The sequence below is a fragment of the Osmerus mordax genome, chromosome 9 (genome assembly GCF_038355195.1).
Source record: "Osmerus mordax isolate fOsmMor3 chromosome 9, fOsmMor3.pri, whole genome shotgun sequence".
NCBI classification, from domain to species: Eukaryota; Metazoa; Chordata; class Actinopteri; order Osmeriformes; family Osmeridae; genus Osmerus; species Osmerus mordax.
Genome location: NC_090058.1, coordinates 14,646,965 through 14,662,069, shown reverse-complemented (window position 1 = coordinate 14,662,069; position 15,105 = coordinate 14,646,965). Strand labels below are relative to the sequence as shown.

At 48.4% G+C, this 15,105-nt stretch overlaps 1 protein-coding gene across 1 annotated transcript in view; it reads left to right on the top strand.

Annotated features, from left to right (window-relative positions):
• The window catches only part of slc8a3 (solute carrier family 8 member 3), a 56,388-nt gene extending 43,141 nt beyond the window's left edge, over nt 1-13,247 (top strand). Inside the window, exons 3-7 of the mRNA XM_067242962.1 lie at nt 7,857-7,874; nt 9,340-9,464; nt 9,702-9,801; nt 11,139-11,408; nt 11,987-13,247. Of these exons, the coding sequence (XP_067099063.1) occupies nt 7,857-7,874; nt 9,340-9,464; nt 9,702-9,801; nt 11,139-11,408; nt 11,987-12,363 (890 nt within the window). The 3' untranslated portion in view covers nt 12,364-13,247. The remainder of the gene's footprint in view (nt 1-7,856; nt 7,875-9,339; nt 9,465-9,701; nt 9,802-11,138; nt 11,409-11,986) is intronic.
• The last annotated feature ends 1,858 nt before the right edge of the window (nt 13,248-15,105 follow it).

The following is a 15,105-nucleotide window of genomic DNA, read 5'->3' as shown; positions in this document are numbered from 1 at the left end:
ATGAAGACCTTAGCATGCATAGCTCCTGACTGCCACCAGACTGCCACCATACTAGCCCTCTCCCTGTAGCTCAGCAGAAGATTGATTTTCCAGCAGGGGTGTGGAGATATGCCCTTGCCCCGGCCTGTTACGAGAGAAAGGGGGAGAGGGGAGGGAGGGTTGGAGGACCTTGGAGGTGTGAGGGATGAAGAGCAGCTGTCGCTCGCTGCGGGAGGAAGGGGTCGGGCACGGCAGCACTAGAACCTTCCCGCAGCTCTCGGAGAACCGGAGCGCCAGAACCCCTCGAGGACGGAGGGAGACGACTGGGTTTGAGGGATGCAGCGGGCTTCCTTGGAGTGTGTGCTCTCTCTCTCTCTCTCTCTCTCTCCTGTTGTTGTTCCAGGCACCATGATTCAGTGCGCCCTGTCTTTCCATTATCATAACGAGCTCCGTGACATTTGAAAGGACGATACGAGACTCTGATGCCCCAAGTAGCTGCTCCCGTTAACTGACGGGGGCAAAGGGGGGAGGGATGAAGGGGAGGCGGAAGAGGAGGATGAAGGGATGAGGAGGAGGAAAAGGAGGCTGATGGTCAGGAGGAGGAAGAGGGAGATGACAATGAAGGAGTCAGGAGGAGGAAGGGGGGAGGGAGAGGGGGAGGGTGATGGAGTCAGGAGGAGAAGGATGGGGAGGAGGGAGGGAGGGGGAGGGAGCAAAACCTTTCTTTTCAGTCCTTCGATAGTCTAGAGATGTGAGGTGTAAATCCCTTCTCTGTTTTCTGGCACAGCTCAGGGTTCATACTTGGCTTACTTTCAAAGTGCACATGCTCCTCTCTGAATACAAATGACACAATTAATATTAAAATCCAACAGGGCTTACTTTGATATGTCAGGAGGCTTCCTAAATTAGACCTGTGCCACGCTGACACCTCCTCGCGGACTAGAGACGGGCTAAAGCCGAGATGATGACATAAGCCTGAACGATGCACGCGGGTCACTGGTGTCACGCAGGTCCTGTAGGGTGTCACGGGTGACCCGTGTGCGAGTGTGTGGAAGTGAGCGTCAGTGTGTGTGGAAGTGAGGGTGAATGTGTGCGAGTGTTTGCGTGCTGGAAGAGTGTATGGGTCACTCAGGACGAGGTCTGGACCCTGTGTCTTTGGAGTCCTTCATCGTCCAGGCTGTCTAGACTCTCTCTAGCCTCTCCACTGGACGCTGGTTCCTTCATCTGCATGGCGGAAGGGTCTGTATAGAGGAAGGATCCATAGAAGATGTGATCTTGTGAAAAACGTGGTTGGACCATTTTGGTCACAATAGAACTGATGTTTCCCAAAAAATTGATACTTCTCATGGACCAATCAGTTGTGGCTTTCCCACAAACATTTGGTGAGCCAAATTATTTAGTAATACTTGTGGAAGTGAGGTGTGTGCTTTTTTGTGATGTAACACACGTCAATTGTGTGGGGAAAGTACACACAGTTTACATAAGGGGTCCGACGAAGATAAGGAGGACTAACTTCCACCATGGAGATATTTTGAAGATTGTGTCTTCAACCTCATTACCAGTGTGTACAATTTACATTCAAGCATTAATATCCTTCAAAGGAGAGGCATTTCTCTTAATTGATATATGAATAACATTATATCACATTAGCAAGCTTACTCTGATAGACAAATCAATTGAGGAAAACATGCAAATGCGGTATTGGGCTGTGGATGGGTGAATGAGATTGCATTCAGCATCTTGGACAGCCCTCCTAACGACGTACTTATGATGTACTTTCTAATGACTGCTCTACATGCTGGTTTGGGAAACCTCCATTGTTAGGAAGTCCCGATGCGCATGCATGTAGCCTTGCATCGTAGGACCATCGTTATTGGGAAACTGGGTCTACATCTTCCTGTCTCATCAGTGGGTTTCTAATATAGTCCAGATTCAGTGAAAGTATGACAGGAAGTGTGACAAGAAATATGACAGGAAGTATGGCAGCGCGAGCAAGATAATGAAGATTACTTTTGGGAAAGCAGTCAGAACAAAGCATTTCCTATCAGCCAATGGGCAGGCTGTGATTCAGTGTTTCAATAAGGAAAGAAACTTTAGGGATCCACTGATAACCTAAGCAGATTTTTACCGTGGTCTAATGAATATTTTTACGATCAAATCGTTCTTTTTATGATCAAATTTCCTTTTTTATGGTTTGAACAGCATGGGTTTGCTATAATCTCTCAGTAACCTCCCCAAGCACAGAGCAGAGGGGAATGCTATTCCTGTTGCTAACCACCACACTGCAGAAGACAGTAGAAGTGAAGTTACGTCTCCATGCAGCTTGCACGAGAGCCCAGACAGCCCATGGCTAGCTACCCTGAGGACTCCCTGCTAATTGTGCTAATCTAGTGTTAAAAAGCCTGCTAGCTCCTCCTGTTTGCATACCGCTGAAGCCGTTGGGCATATATTTGCATGACCCCTTGGTGTGTAAGTGGGTGTGTGTGTGTGTCTTTGTGTGTGTATGTGCATGCTTCTGTATGTGTGTCTTTTTTTGTGTGTATGTGCGTGCTTGTGTGTGTGTGAGTCCGTGTTCTGCATAGTTACAGGTAGCAGTTATGAGCTAATGTAGTTAAGCTGCAGGAAGATTTCCTTCTGCTGCGGAGGGGAAGGAGAGAGACTAGGAGGAGGGAGACGAGGAGGAGAGAGACGAGGAGGAGAGAGACGAGGAGGAAAGACGAGGAGGAGAGAGACAAGGAGGAGAGAGACGAGGAGGAGAGAGACGAGGAGGAAAGATGAGGAGGAAAGACGAGGAGGAGAGAGACGAGGAGGAGAGAGACGAGGAGGAGAGAGACGAGGAGGAGAGAGACGAGGAGGAGAGAGACGAGGAGGAGAGACTAGGAGGAGAGAGACGAGGAGGAGAGAGACGAGGAGGAGAGACTAGGAGGAGAGAGACGACGAGGAGAGACGAGGAGGAGAGAGACGACGAGGAGAGAGACGACGAGGAGACAGAAGAGGAGGAGAGAATGTGCTGATGATTTACTGTGTCTGAGCTGTCCTCAAGGACAGATTCATGAAGGTTCACTTAGTTCAAACCACGGGGCTGGTCCCGAATGCAACCGTATGGTCCCACCCTGTCAACCGCACACCAGCCCACAGAAGAGGAGGAGAAACACAGAGTGAAACTGTTATCACCAAAAACAACAGTATAGGTATATCCCTCTGCCGGCTTAAACAAACACATGTTATCCCTGTCTGTCATATGTGATTTATGCTGTGATCTCTACACCAGCAGATGAGGGTCAAAGGTGAAGGACAGGCGCTGTCACTTAGCAAATGACACGCTCGGGCCCGTCCCTGCTCTGCCTGTGCTCCAGTCACACGCCGTTCCGTGGGCGCCGTGGAGACTGTCACTAGGAGATTGTTGTCTAGTAACGGTTTCCATGGAGGCTGCATTTAGACAGGGCTTAGGTGTAATGGATTTAAATTGAACTGTAGATTCGGTGCTATAAGGAGCAATGAGAGAGACAGGAGAGAGAGAGGGGGTGAGAGAAAGAGAGGAGGGAGTAGAAGAGAAATAGAGGGACTCGAAGAGAGGGGAGAGAAAGAGAGGAGAGAGAGAGGGGGGGGGGATACATAGAAAGAGAAAGAGAGGGACTCGAAGAGAGGGGAGAGAGAGAGAGAGAGAGAGAGAGAGAGAGAGAGAGAGAGAGAGAGAGAGAGAGAGAGAGAGAGAGAGAGGGGGATACATAGAAAGAGAAAGAGAGGGACTCGAAGAGAGGGAGAGAAAGAGAGGAGAGAGAGAGAGAGAGAGAGAGAGAGAGAGAGAGAGAGGGGATACATAGAAAGAGAAAGAGAGGGGAGAGAAGGAGAGGAGAGAGAGAGAGAGAGAGAGAGAGAGAGAGAGAGAGAGAGAGAGAGAGAGGGGGGGGGATACATAGAAAGAGAAAGAGAGGGATGAAGAGTAAGGAAGTGAGAGGAGAAAAAGAGAGGGGAGACAGAGAGAGAGGAGGGGAGGTAGATGAGCAGGGGAGACAGAAGTAGTCAAAACATTCAAACACAGTCAGCGACACTGAAACACAGAGAAAGGAAGAGGAGGTTCTCTAAAGGAGCTCATTGTGTGGCGTGTGTGTGTCTGTGTGTGTGTCTGTGTGCGTGTGTGTGTGTGCAGGAGCTTGGAGAGAGAAGTAATTGCTACAGAGGTGTGTGTTTGGGTGCTCTTTAGCCCTTTATTGTGCAGATGGGGGACCTCTCACTGAGGGGGGGCTAGGGCACTTATGCCCCCCCACCCCACCCCACCCTGGCCTCCCACACATCACAGGACCAACCAATGAAAATGCTGCGTTGTGCTATTATCAGGGCTGGGCTAGTCTCTCGCTGCCAGGAGTACAGCAACGGGCCTGTTCAGAACCATCCATCGCTGGGCTGTGTCTGGGCCAGGCCAGGTCGTTAATCAGTGCTCAGGGTTACTTCAATGATGTCAGCACCCTGGATGCCATACATCACCCAGAGAGCCATTACACTCCCTGATGAGCTCAGCACTGGAATCCATGGAGAAAACACCCTGCTCCGTCTGCATGTGTGTGTGTGTGGAGGGGATAGCCTGATGACATTATCAGCTTGGTAATCTGCTCTTTAATTCACTGCCGCTGACTCAGCAGAGGGCCTGTCGAGGAGAGAGGCTGAGCTGAATACACAGGCCCATAACAAGGCCTACAGGCCCATAATTAGGCCAATGGCCTGTCTGCGTACACTGGCCCTTAACGAGGCCATCCTGTCCTGTTCTCTACAAACCCAACAACATCTGAATTTCATGTGTAATATCACTGAAAACCGGTTTTAAGAACAGCAGTGATGTGAATGAACACTATGTTACATTATATACATGTTTCTCGCTTTGGGTAAAAGCGCCTGTTGAACGAAATGAATCAAATGTAATGTAATGTAACATTAGAAGTGTGTGTGCATTCCTCAGCCTCAGCTGTGATTGCTGTCTGTCTGCAGGAAGAGAGAGACTGCTCGCCTTGAGAATTCTCCAGTGTGGCTGTGAATGAGTGTTTTGACTGTCAGCGTGGCGTGTGTGTGTGTGTGTGTGTGTGTGTGTGTGTGTGTGTGTGTGCGTGGCGCTGGAGGCCTCGTGGAGGATGGTGACTCATCCTTAGTAAGAAATGTCTCTGGGATAAGAACAGCCAGACTAGATGTGGTTTTGTTGGAGGGAGAGTGGACCCTCACCTGAGCCTTGAGCCTGGTGCCACTCTATTCTCCACCCCTCTTACCTCCTGGTCTTCCTTTTTCCTCCCTTCCTTGTCTCCCCCACCCTCCTGTCATCTCTCCCCTCCTCACGCCACTTCTAACCCCCCATCCCCTCCTCCACCCTTCTCTGCCTCTTCTCCACCCTTCTCTGCCTCTTCTCCACCCTTCTCTGCCTCTTCTCCACCCTTCTCTGCCTCTCCTCCACCATTCTCTGCCTCTTCTCCACCCTTCTCCCCTCCTTCTTCCTTCCTCCTCCCGGCCGTCTCCACCTCTCATCCCTCCACTCCTCACACCCCTATTTATCTCATCCACCACCCTCTTCTCAACCCTCTGGTGCCTGAGGTGAGGCAGTGGGAGGCAGGCCATGGTGAGGCTGTGACTCAGAGGCAGGCTGTGTGAGAGACAGGCTCATCTCTCTCTCCTCCCAGACAGTTCTGATTAGGTGCTGTGTGCACGAGAACATGCTAATGATGATAACAGCCAAAACTGATCCCCCCCCTCCAATTACATCCCTTTGGTTAATTTCCTACAGCGATATTACCTTCCCTCAGACAGGCCCCTTAGATCCTGAGACGCAGTCAGGCGACAGACAAGGCTGGCATTTGAAGGTGCAGCTTCCTGTGGGGCATCTCCATGTGAGGCAACTTCCTGTTAAGCCCCGGTGATTACAGTTTCCTGTGAGGCAGCTTCCTGTTAGGCCCTGGTGATGACAGTTTCCTGTGAGGCAGCTTCCTGTTAGGCCCCGGTGATGAAAGTTTCCTGTGAGGCAGCTTCTTGTTAGGCCCCGGTGATTACAGTTTCCTGTGAGGCAGCTTCCTGTTAGGCCCTGGTGATGACAGTTTCCTGTGAGGCAGCTTCCTGTTAGGCCCCGGTGATGACAGTTTTCTGTGAGGCAGCTTCCTGTTAGGCCCCAGTGATGATAGTTTCCTGTGAGGCAGCTTCCTGTGAGGCCGTGGTGATGACAGTTTTCTGTGAGGCAGCTTCCTGTTAGGCCCCAGTGATGATAGTTTCCTGTGAGGCAGCTTCCTGTGAGGCCGTGGTGATGACAGAGTCCTGTGAGGCATTTTTGTGTCACGCAGCTTCCTGTGAGGCAGCTTCCTGTGTTATCTCAGTAATGACAGCTTCCTGTGAGGCAGCTTCCTGTGTGGCCCCAGTTATTACCGGCCTGGCTGTAGATCATCCCTCTGCTAACAGCTGGCTCCACAACAACACTAGTCACTGACTGTTATTACGATGCTGGGACAAGTCGCCCACAGCAATTAATGCACCTACTAATGATGATTACCAGATGCCTGTATTTGATTTAGGCTATTGATAGGCTGCCCCCAGACATCAACAGGTTAATTAGTGTTTAGCCTGGGTGAAGCATCGATAATGATTCACAAGGTGTTTCCAAACAGTAGGGATCTCTCTCTGTCATAAGGCTCTATGGGTTTTTGTGCAAGGCATGAGGAAATATAATAATGTTTTCAAAACATCCGAATGATGATGAAGACAGAGGGAAGATGTCGTCAGCGTGAATCCCTACAGGCTGAGAGACATCACACCTCTATATCCTCTCTCCTTCCCTCTCTTTACTCCTTTCTCCATCCCTCTCTCTTTCTCTCTCCTTCTTCTCTGTTACTTCTCCCCTTCTCTCTGGGTGTCTCTCGCCAGTCTTTCTCTCCTTCTTCACCCTCTCTCTTACCTTCAACCCTGCCACCCTCTCTCCCTCCTTCCCTCTCTGCCCTCTACTTAGACTATGCTGTATCCTATCATCTAATCATGTGCTTCACTAGATTACTTTTGCACCTCCTCTGACTCACATTACTGCTATTTATTCATGGTGTGCACCCGCCCAGGGCTGCTGCCCGTCACCTACACACATGATGATGAGAACATGTGGTTTGTCAAACAATCAAGCGGAATCAAATAACGGAATCCTAAAATGGCAGCTCCGATTGGGTGTGATGTTGGGGTTTTCTCCTGGTTGAGTGACAGTGCAATACCATGACGTGTGTGCAAGAACATGTCGCTAACACAGTAACTTGAGTGATATAGTCATATAGGGATACAAGGATGTAGTGATATAAAGTGAAATAGGGATGTTAGTTTGTGACAGATCACACTGACTCACAGCTGCAATAGGTAGGTTTATTAATTGAAAATAAATCGGATATTAGAAACGGTGCCCCCAATTTTTGTCTCCAGCTTGAGTATGATTGACAGTGGTTTCACAAAATAAGCCAAGAAGGAAGGCCAAATGCGATGGCTGGAACAGGATTGCTGGAACACAATTGGCTGGAAAGTAGTGGGCCTCTCCAGAAATGTGAAATTCATATTTAACTGGCATTGAGATGTCTGTGTTGCTAAACAACTCTCAGAGGGCCTCAATAACTTACACAGCATGTTTATAGGGGACACAATTTTTCCTTTGACTGAAAAGGTCTTTCCAAATGTACCTTTAAGGCTCACCTCAACCAACCAACCAACACCACACATACTTGTACAGTACATACACACTACTCATCATTGTCATAACTCTCTCTCTCTCTCTCTCTGTGGTTATGCTGACCTTTTCATGTTCTTCCATTTTTCATGATTTTTATGTTCTCTCCATCTTCCCTGTCCTCCTGTCCCTCCTGTCCCTCCCCTTTCCTCCACAGCTCTGTTGCTTGCAAAAGGTAAGGAGTTCTCTTCTCCTCACCTTCTCCCCTCGGCATCCACACTGACCACTTTCTACTCTTGCTATGGTTTGAAGTGTGTGTGGAGAAGGGGGGGCATGCTGGTGTTACTGAATGCAGCGTTCGGTGGTTGCACAGCTAGGGTTAGCTAGCAACACAGCGTTAGCTAGCAACACAGCGTTGGCTAGCAACACAGCGTTGGCTAGCAACACAGCGTTGGCTAGCAACACAGCGTTAGCTAGCAACACAGCGTTAGCAAGCAACACAGCGTTAGCTAGCAGCGTTAATCTTTAGAGGCTTTCCCACAGTCCAGGTCACTATTCTGTACACTCCTGTCCCTCTGTCCATGGTTCAATGATGAATGTGTGCTGTTGTCTGCAGATTAATTAATCATGAACCCATAAATTATGTTCTGCCGTCAGGAGGAAGGCGCTAACACTTGATAACCGTCAAGATAAGGCCTGTAGTTCAGAAATTAGAAATTTAATTACTATTGTGATTAATTCTTTTTTTTTCTTGTCAAGGGAAGAATGTCATGCTGCTATGAGCAGTGCAGGGAATTGTGGGATGTGTAATCAAGTTTCAAACACGGGTCGGGGGGGGGGGACTCCTCTACTGCTTATGTGCACACAGAGGCATGTGTGTTATTGTAGCGTGTTTGAAAGCGGTGTGTGTGTGCGCTCATGCATGTCATATGTCCTTGTTTGTACGTATACAGTACGTGTGTGTGTGAGCGTGTGTTCGCCCACCTCTTACCTCTGCTGTGATCTGTAATGGCAGTGTTAATATTTAATCCAGACTCTGTCATCACCAGTAGAGAACATGAAGGAGGATCAGGAGAAAGCAAAGGAGTGGTGTGGAGGAAGAGGAGGAGGAGGGAGAGGAGGAGGTAGGGGAGGAGGGAGAGGAGGAGGGAGAGGAGAAGAGGTAAAGGAAGGTAAAAAGGAAAAGGGAGGAAGAGCAGGAGGAGAAGAGGGAGAAAGAGGAAGAGGGGTGGGGAGGAGGAGGAGGAGAGGAAGGGGGAGGAGAGTCATGTGCCGCAGAAGTGCCCTTTATAACAGGAAACACAGCACTACTGATGACAGTCGCACCACCGGCCATGAAACATGGCTTGTTTAACTTCTGTTTCTACCATGTCTGCATGCTAGGCCTGAGAGTGCTCTGAGGAGAGGTTTGGTGTCTAGTGCCTGAGCTGAGCACGCAAGCCGGATTGTTCCGTTTTTTTGTCTGCCAACATGAATTATCTGTAGTGCTATTGACCTGAGAAAAAGGCTAATGGTTCAGTTAAGGGGATAATAGTTCACAGAAAGATAATCAACTTGGTATTTTCCCAGTTCAGAAGATAAGCTTGCTAACTGCAGTGTGTTGGAATACAATTCTTACACCCCTCCTCTCCTTTCCTCTTTTGTCTTCTCCATTCCTCACCTCTACTCTCCCTTCCTTTCCTTTCCCTCCACCCCAAAAGATGTCCCAGAGAGGAAGTTGTCATCAGAGGAGGAGGAAGCCAAGCGGATAGCGGAGATGGGGAAGCCAGTGTTGGGGGAGCATGCTAAGCTGGAGGTCATCATTGAGGAGTCCTATGAGTTCAAGGTTTGCAACTGTCAGCAGGGAAACACACTCTCACATTTGTCTCACATTGTTCACACATGTTTTTAGTTTTGATCTCTCTCTCAAATCACAGAGATGTCACTGCCATCGTGTGGCGATTTTTGTGAACTTCCCATTAGGCTGTAAAACAAACGTGCAGTAGTTGGTGTAACATACATTTTGTGTGACAACCTTCGATTGTGTGTGTTTTTTGTTGTTGTTTGTTCCCTGTTTTTGTAGAGCACCGTGGACAAGCTGATTAAGAAGACTAATTTAGCATTGGTGGTCGGCACCAACTCCTGGAGAGAACAGTTCTTGGAGGCCATCACTGTCAGTGCAGGTAATTACCAGGCTGTTCTCTGCTCTGCCTCCAGGCAGCGCTGGCTAGGCAGCTCCCCTCTGTTAGGGCAATGAAGAGGAACAGTTAGAAGAGTTATTGTAAACTTCTGTTGACTTTTCTGAAACCATTATTTACAAGTTCATGTCAGTGTTTCTGTTCTGTGAGATACTTAGCAGACGGAGGCTGAGTTTGAATCGAGCCAAACTGTGGCATGACTCGAGAAATTGTCCACCGGTTTACACGATCACAGTTATGTAAAGGGCAACCGGAGACATTTCCTAGATGGAAAAAACATTTCTAAAAATAAACGGCACACTTCTGTTGGGGACCTGGAAGCAAGTTTTCATTCCAGCGATTCAGTTTCACAGTGGAATAAAAAGGCTTCCTGTACAACAAAACATCCATCTTGTTCCTCGTCAAACAAGCAGCTCTCGAGACCCATCGGTGTACTCCTTCGTCGAACTACCACAGTCTCAAGCACCATCTAGCGCTCTCTTTGAACGCCCTGCTTCATCACTTTGCAGACAAAATATTTAATTCAGTGAGTCTCTTTACTATTTGATGAACTCCCCCGCTGAAATATGGATGCAGCTCCGGGAGCTTGCCACTTTAAATCATCAGAGCAGCCCGCTGGGCGCTCCCTGGAGGCCCCAGGAGGAGACCTGGAGATGGGGGAGGAGAGGCTGGTTCTGCTGGGGTTCTGGCCCAGTGAAGTTGGAGGAGGAGACCCAGAACGGCCCAGTAGACTCTCTCCTCTCATCCAGGGACCACAGGCAGTCTGAGAAAACACTCTACTGAGAATTCAAGGCAGACCTAGATAGTGAAGACCCAGGGGACAACACAGTAAAGTGTTGCGGTCTCTGTGAAAAAAAAAGACTCTGAAAGTGTGCGTTCTTCAGACAGTGTTTATGATGTTATGTTGCGTGTCAACAAGAAAGTGAAAATGTATCAAGGAGAGGATCAACAGTAGACTGTCACTGCTTGCTTGTTGGCTGTAAGCAGACTGGAGATAATTGGTGTCCTCAATGTTGATGATATACAGTGACAACCAGTATGTCACGTTGAAGTACAGCCATGCCTTCTTAGAAGACAGAAGTCAATGTGTCACAGTCAGTAAAACAATTTTTTCTATGTCGTCCCTCATTTCTGTCTCTCTTCCCAATCCATCGTTCTTCCGCCTCTCACTCCTCCTCACCTGTCTTCTTCCTCTTCCCTCCACGTTTCTCTTCCTGTCTTTTTCTACACTCTCTCATTCTCCTATCCGCCCTCCACTTCTTCTTCACGTGCCCCCCCCCACCTACCCTCCCCCCCACGCCCCCCACACTTCTCGTCAGGAGATGAGGACGAGGACGACACAGGGGAAGAGCGACTCCCTTCCTGCTTCGACTACGTCATGCACTTTCTGACGGTGTTCTGGAAGGTTCTGTTCGCCTGCGTCCCGCCCACGGACTACATGAGCGGCTGGGCGTGCTTCGTGGTGTCCATCGCCATCATCGGCCTGCTGACGGCCGTCATTGGCGACCTGGCGTCCCACTTCGGCTGCACCATCGGCCTCAAGGACTCCGTCACTGCCGTGGTGTTCGTGGCGCTTGGCACTTCTGTCCCTGGTGAGCCTTGTGGAGCCGTGTTCAGACTGGGGATGAGCGTGTGTTGTGTGTGAGTGGGTCTTTTTTGTGTGTGTGTGTATTGTTTGCGGGTCTGCGTGTATTTGTGTGTGTGTGTGTGTCTGTTTGCACAAAAAGCTGTCCCTGGTGAACCTTGTGGAGCAGCGTTCAGACTGTCTGAATGTGTCTGTTGTGTGTGTGTGTGTGTGTGTGTGTGTGTGTGTGTGTGTGTGTGTGTGTGTGTGTGTTGCTGTGTATGTTTGTGTGGTGGTGTGTGTGTGTGCACGCACAAGGTTGTTAACAATTCTCCCAACCTTCCTCTTCTTCCACAAGGTTAACAGCTACATTTCTCTTTCTCTCTCTCTCTCTCTCTCTCTCTCTCTCTCTCTCTCTCTCTCTCTCTCTCTCTCTCTCTCTCTCTCTCTCTCTCTCTCTCTCTCTCTCTCTCTCTCTCTCCCCTCTCCCTCTTTCCTTTCTTCACTCTTTCTCCTCTCCCTCTCCTCTCTCTGCCCCTGCCTTTTTATATCTTTCTATCTCTCTCTCTTTGTGTGTCTCGTTCCCCCACCCCTCTCTCTCTCCAGACACGTTTGCCAGCAAGGTGTCAGCGGTCCAGGACTCGTATGCCGACGCCTCCATCGGGAACGTGACGGGCAGCAACGCCGTCAACGTGTTCCTGGGCATCGGCGTGGCGTGGTCCGTGGCCGCCATCTACTGGCACTCCCAGGGCAAGCAGTTTGTGGTGGACGCCGGCTCACTGGCCTTCTCCGTCACCCTCTTCACCATCCTTGCCTTCCTGGCCGTGTCCGTGCTGCTGTACCGGCGCCGGGCCCACATCGGGGGGGAGCTGGGGGGCCCGCGGGGGCACAGACTGGCCACCTCCGCCTTCTTTTTCAGCCTCTGGCTGCTCTACATCCTGTTCTCCAGCCTGGAGGCCTACTGTCATATACAGGGCTTCTGAGGCCCTAATCTGGCTGCCCAGGAACGCCTCGGCCCGGGAACACGGAATGAAAACGAAACGGTTCAAAGTACAACTCCCGAAACGAAAAGTGTGGATTCTCAAGTGTGGAAATTGCTCGGTCGCTTACAAACGTAAAGATGGAAAGATAAGGGGAGGACGTGGGGATCACTGTCCAACCCTGCCCCACCTCCCTGCCTCCCTCCACCTCTCTCCCACCCTCTAGGCTCTCGGGACACCCAGGAGAGCGAGGCCTGCTCCCTTGAGAGGCTCAGAGCCCATCTGGTCTAGCCTGGGTGTGCTTACATCCCGGGGGGGGGGGGGGGGGGGGGAGGCTGTGAGGACCAAGCTCTGGGAGGGGTCATTCCACAGGACCACCGCAGGCCCAGGCTGAGAGATCTGAGCTGTCAAGAGATCTATATTTTTCTCAACACCTGATGAGAACAACTTTTTTTAAATGAAGTATTTTGGGGATAAAAATGCAAACAAACAAAGAAACAAAAAAAACTACCAAAAAAAGGAATCAAATAAACTATTTTCTGATCTATATTAAGGATGACAAAAGAATAATTCTATCATAAAGGAAAAATGTTGTTGAAAGACAGTTGAATGGACTCATTAAAGTATTTATTTTTTATTTGAATAGTTTCCTAAGGCTCGCTGCAGTTTTCAGATTTCACACCGACAGGAGGAGCAACAACATCATACTGGCATAACAACTCAGCAGTCCAGCAAGGCCGAGCAGAGGTGAAGGAGAGGAGGAACATTAGCAAACTGCCCTGAGCATTACTGCAGTACTATATACGTATCTATATATAATATATTTCCATATTTTCTGTATATTTTGAATATTTATTTCAATGTGCATTCACATTCAGCAGTGTCATCCGAGGATTGCTGTGGCTTGGGGGGGGGGGGGTCATGTATCATGAATACAAAAACGATGTCTTCATATTTTTAAGAGTTGTATATCTTAGCTTGTTAAAGAAGTGCGTTGTACTTTATTTATTAATATTTCGGTCTCACATTTTGAATCAGATATCCCAAAAACGTGTTTTACTGCGGGGAAAGTCTGAGGTATTTTTATACTGTTTCTTCCATGCACTTTGATGTGTAGTCCTATTTATGGAAACTCTTACTCGCACAAACGTGCAAAGCGGCCAATAGTGACTAGCCTACTACAAGTCTGCTGACTGTCAGGAGCACCTGCAACTGCTGCATCTACAGTTGGGCAAGAAGACAGGAAACTGGAACAGGGAAACGTTTGTGAGGAGTTTGGCTCTCAAAGATTAACCCTAACTAAGGCTAATCTAAACCATTTGGTTCAGTTTAATTTGATCAGTCAAGATGGTGGGTGGAAATTAAGGTGATGATCTGTAAACTGCTGCTAGTATGTGTTTGAAGACAGCAACTAGACTGAGTTTGGAGAGAAATAGGCATTATTAAAATGCTGTTAAATGCCTAATAAAACTGAAACAGTGAGGGCGAGAGAGAAAATGTCTGAATATTGATTTGAAACTCCTAACAATCACATATTTATAATTTTCTTGGAATTTTTTACTGACATAATCAGTCATCGTTGGCTCAAATCAGTATGAGAACCAAAGAGAAATGTTAAAGCATTTTTAAAGGGCGACAGGAAGCAGCAGTAACACTCTTTGGCCAGTAGGGGGATGTCGCTTTCTTCTGCTCCACTTTTCATGACTTCCTGTTTGTGAGTTGTCCTTCCCTGGCGGTGAGCAGACTTGTACATATGTACCTGGTTACTGGAGAGAGACAGAGCAGATGATCTCCCCAGGCCAAGGACAATACCTGCTCTCTCTGTCTGATCTCTCTCTACTCTCTGTTACACCTGCTCTCTTACTGCTCTCTCTCTCTCTCTTTCTGCTCTCTCTGCTCTCTGGCAAAAGGGCACTAGCTGCTGTTTGAGTGTAACTGAGAAGAATGGACCCATTATTTTCTCTAAAACACAATACGACTGAATTTAGATTCAACCACACGTCAAAACAAGTAGTGATACCAAAAACAACAGTAACTCAATTTTGACCAAATGGCCAGTTGCTGCCCCTTTTGCTTGGGGGTGCAGAGGGCATGTCAGCAGAAGTGTGTACGCATCAACACACATCTCTAGTTTGTTTACATGGAGGCTTCGTCATGGAAACAGACAACGTACATGCTAACTGTATCCTGGAGAAACAGTAACAAACAAAAATATACTGTATGTTTTGGTTGTGTTGTTATTATGCGACCTCAAATGAAAGGATGTCATCCAGTGGTCTTAAGTTCTACTGTCCAAGGTTATTATGGGGGGGGAGGCACTGTCAATTATTGATCATTGATTCTTTGGTAGCTAATCATTGTATTTATCCTGTTTCTCTGTATGATTTTATTTGAGAAGAATCACACATTCTGTGTGTAGACAGGATTCATGTCATGAATGATTATCTACAATACATCTCAATTGAGTGTGGATGTTGAGGTATTTGTGTGTGTGATTGGGTCTGTGGTTGTGTATGCGTGTGTGTGAGTGCTCGTGTGTGTGTGTGATGGTGTATTTGTGTGTGTGTGTGTGTGTGTGTGTGTGTTTGCAGTCAGGATGTGTCCTATTTTGAGTATTTCAACCTTCATGCTGCTGTCTGCCTGTCCTCTACAGCAGACTTGCCGTCTTAAAGCTACAAGTCTTCAAACCTGTTCCACGTGGGTACGGCTCAGTAGGAGAGCTCACAGGTTCTTGTGGGACACAGT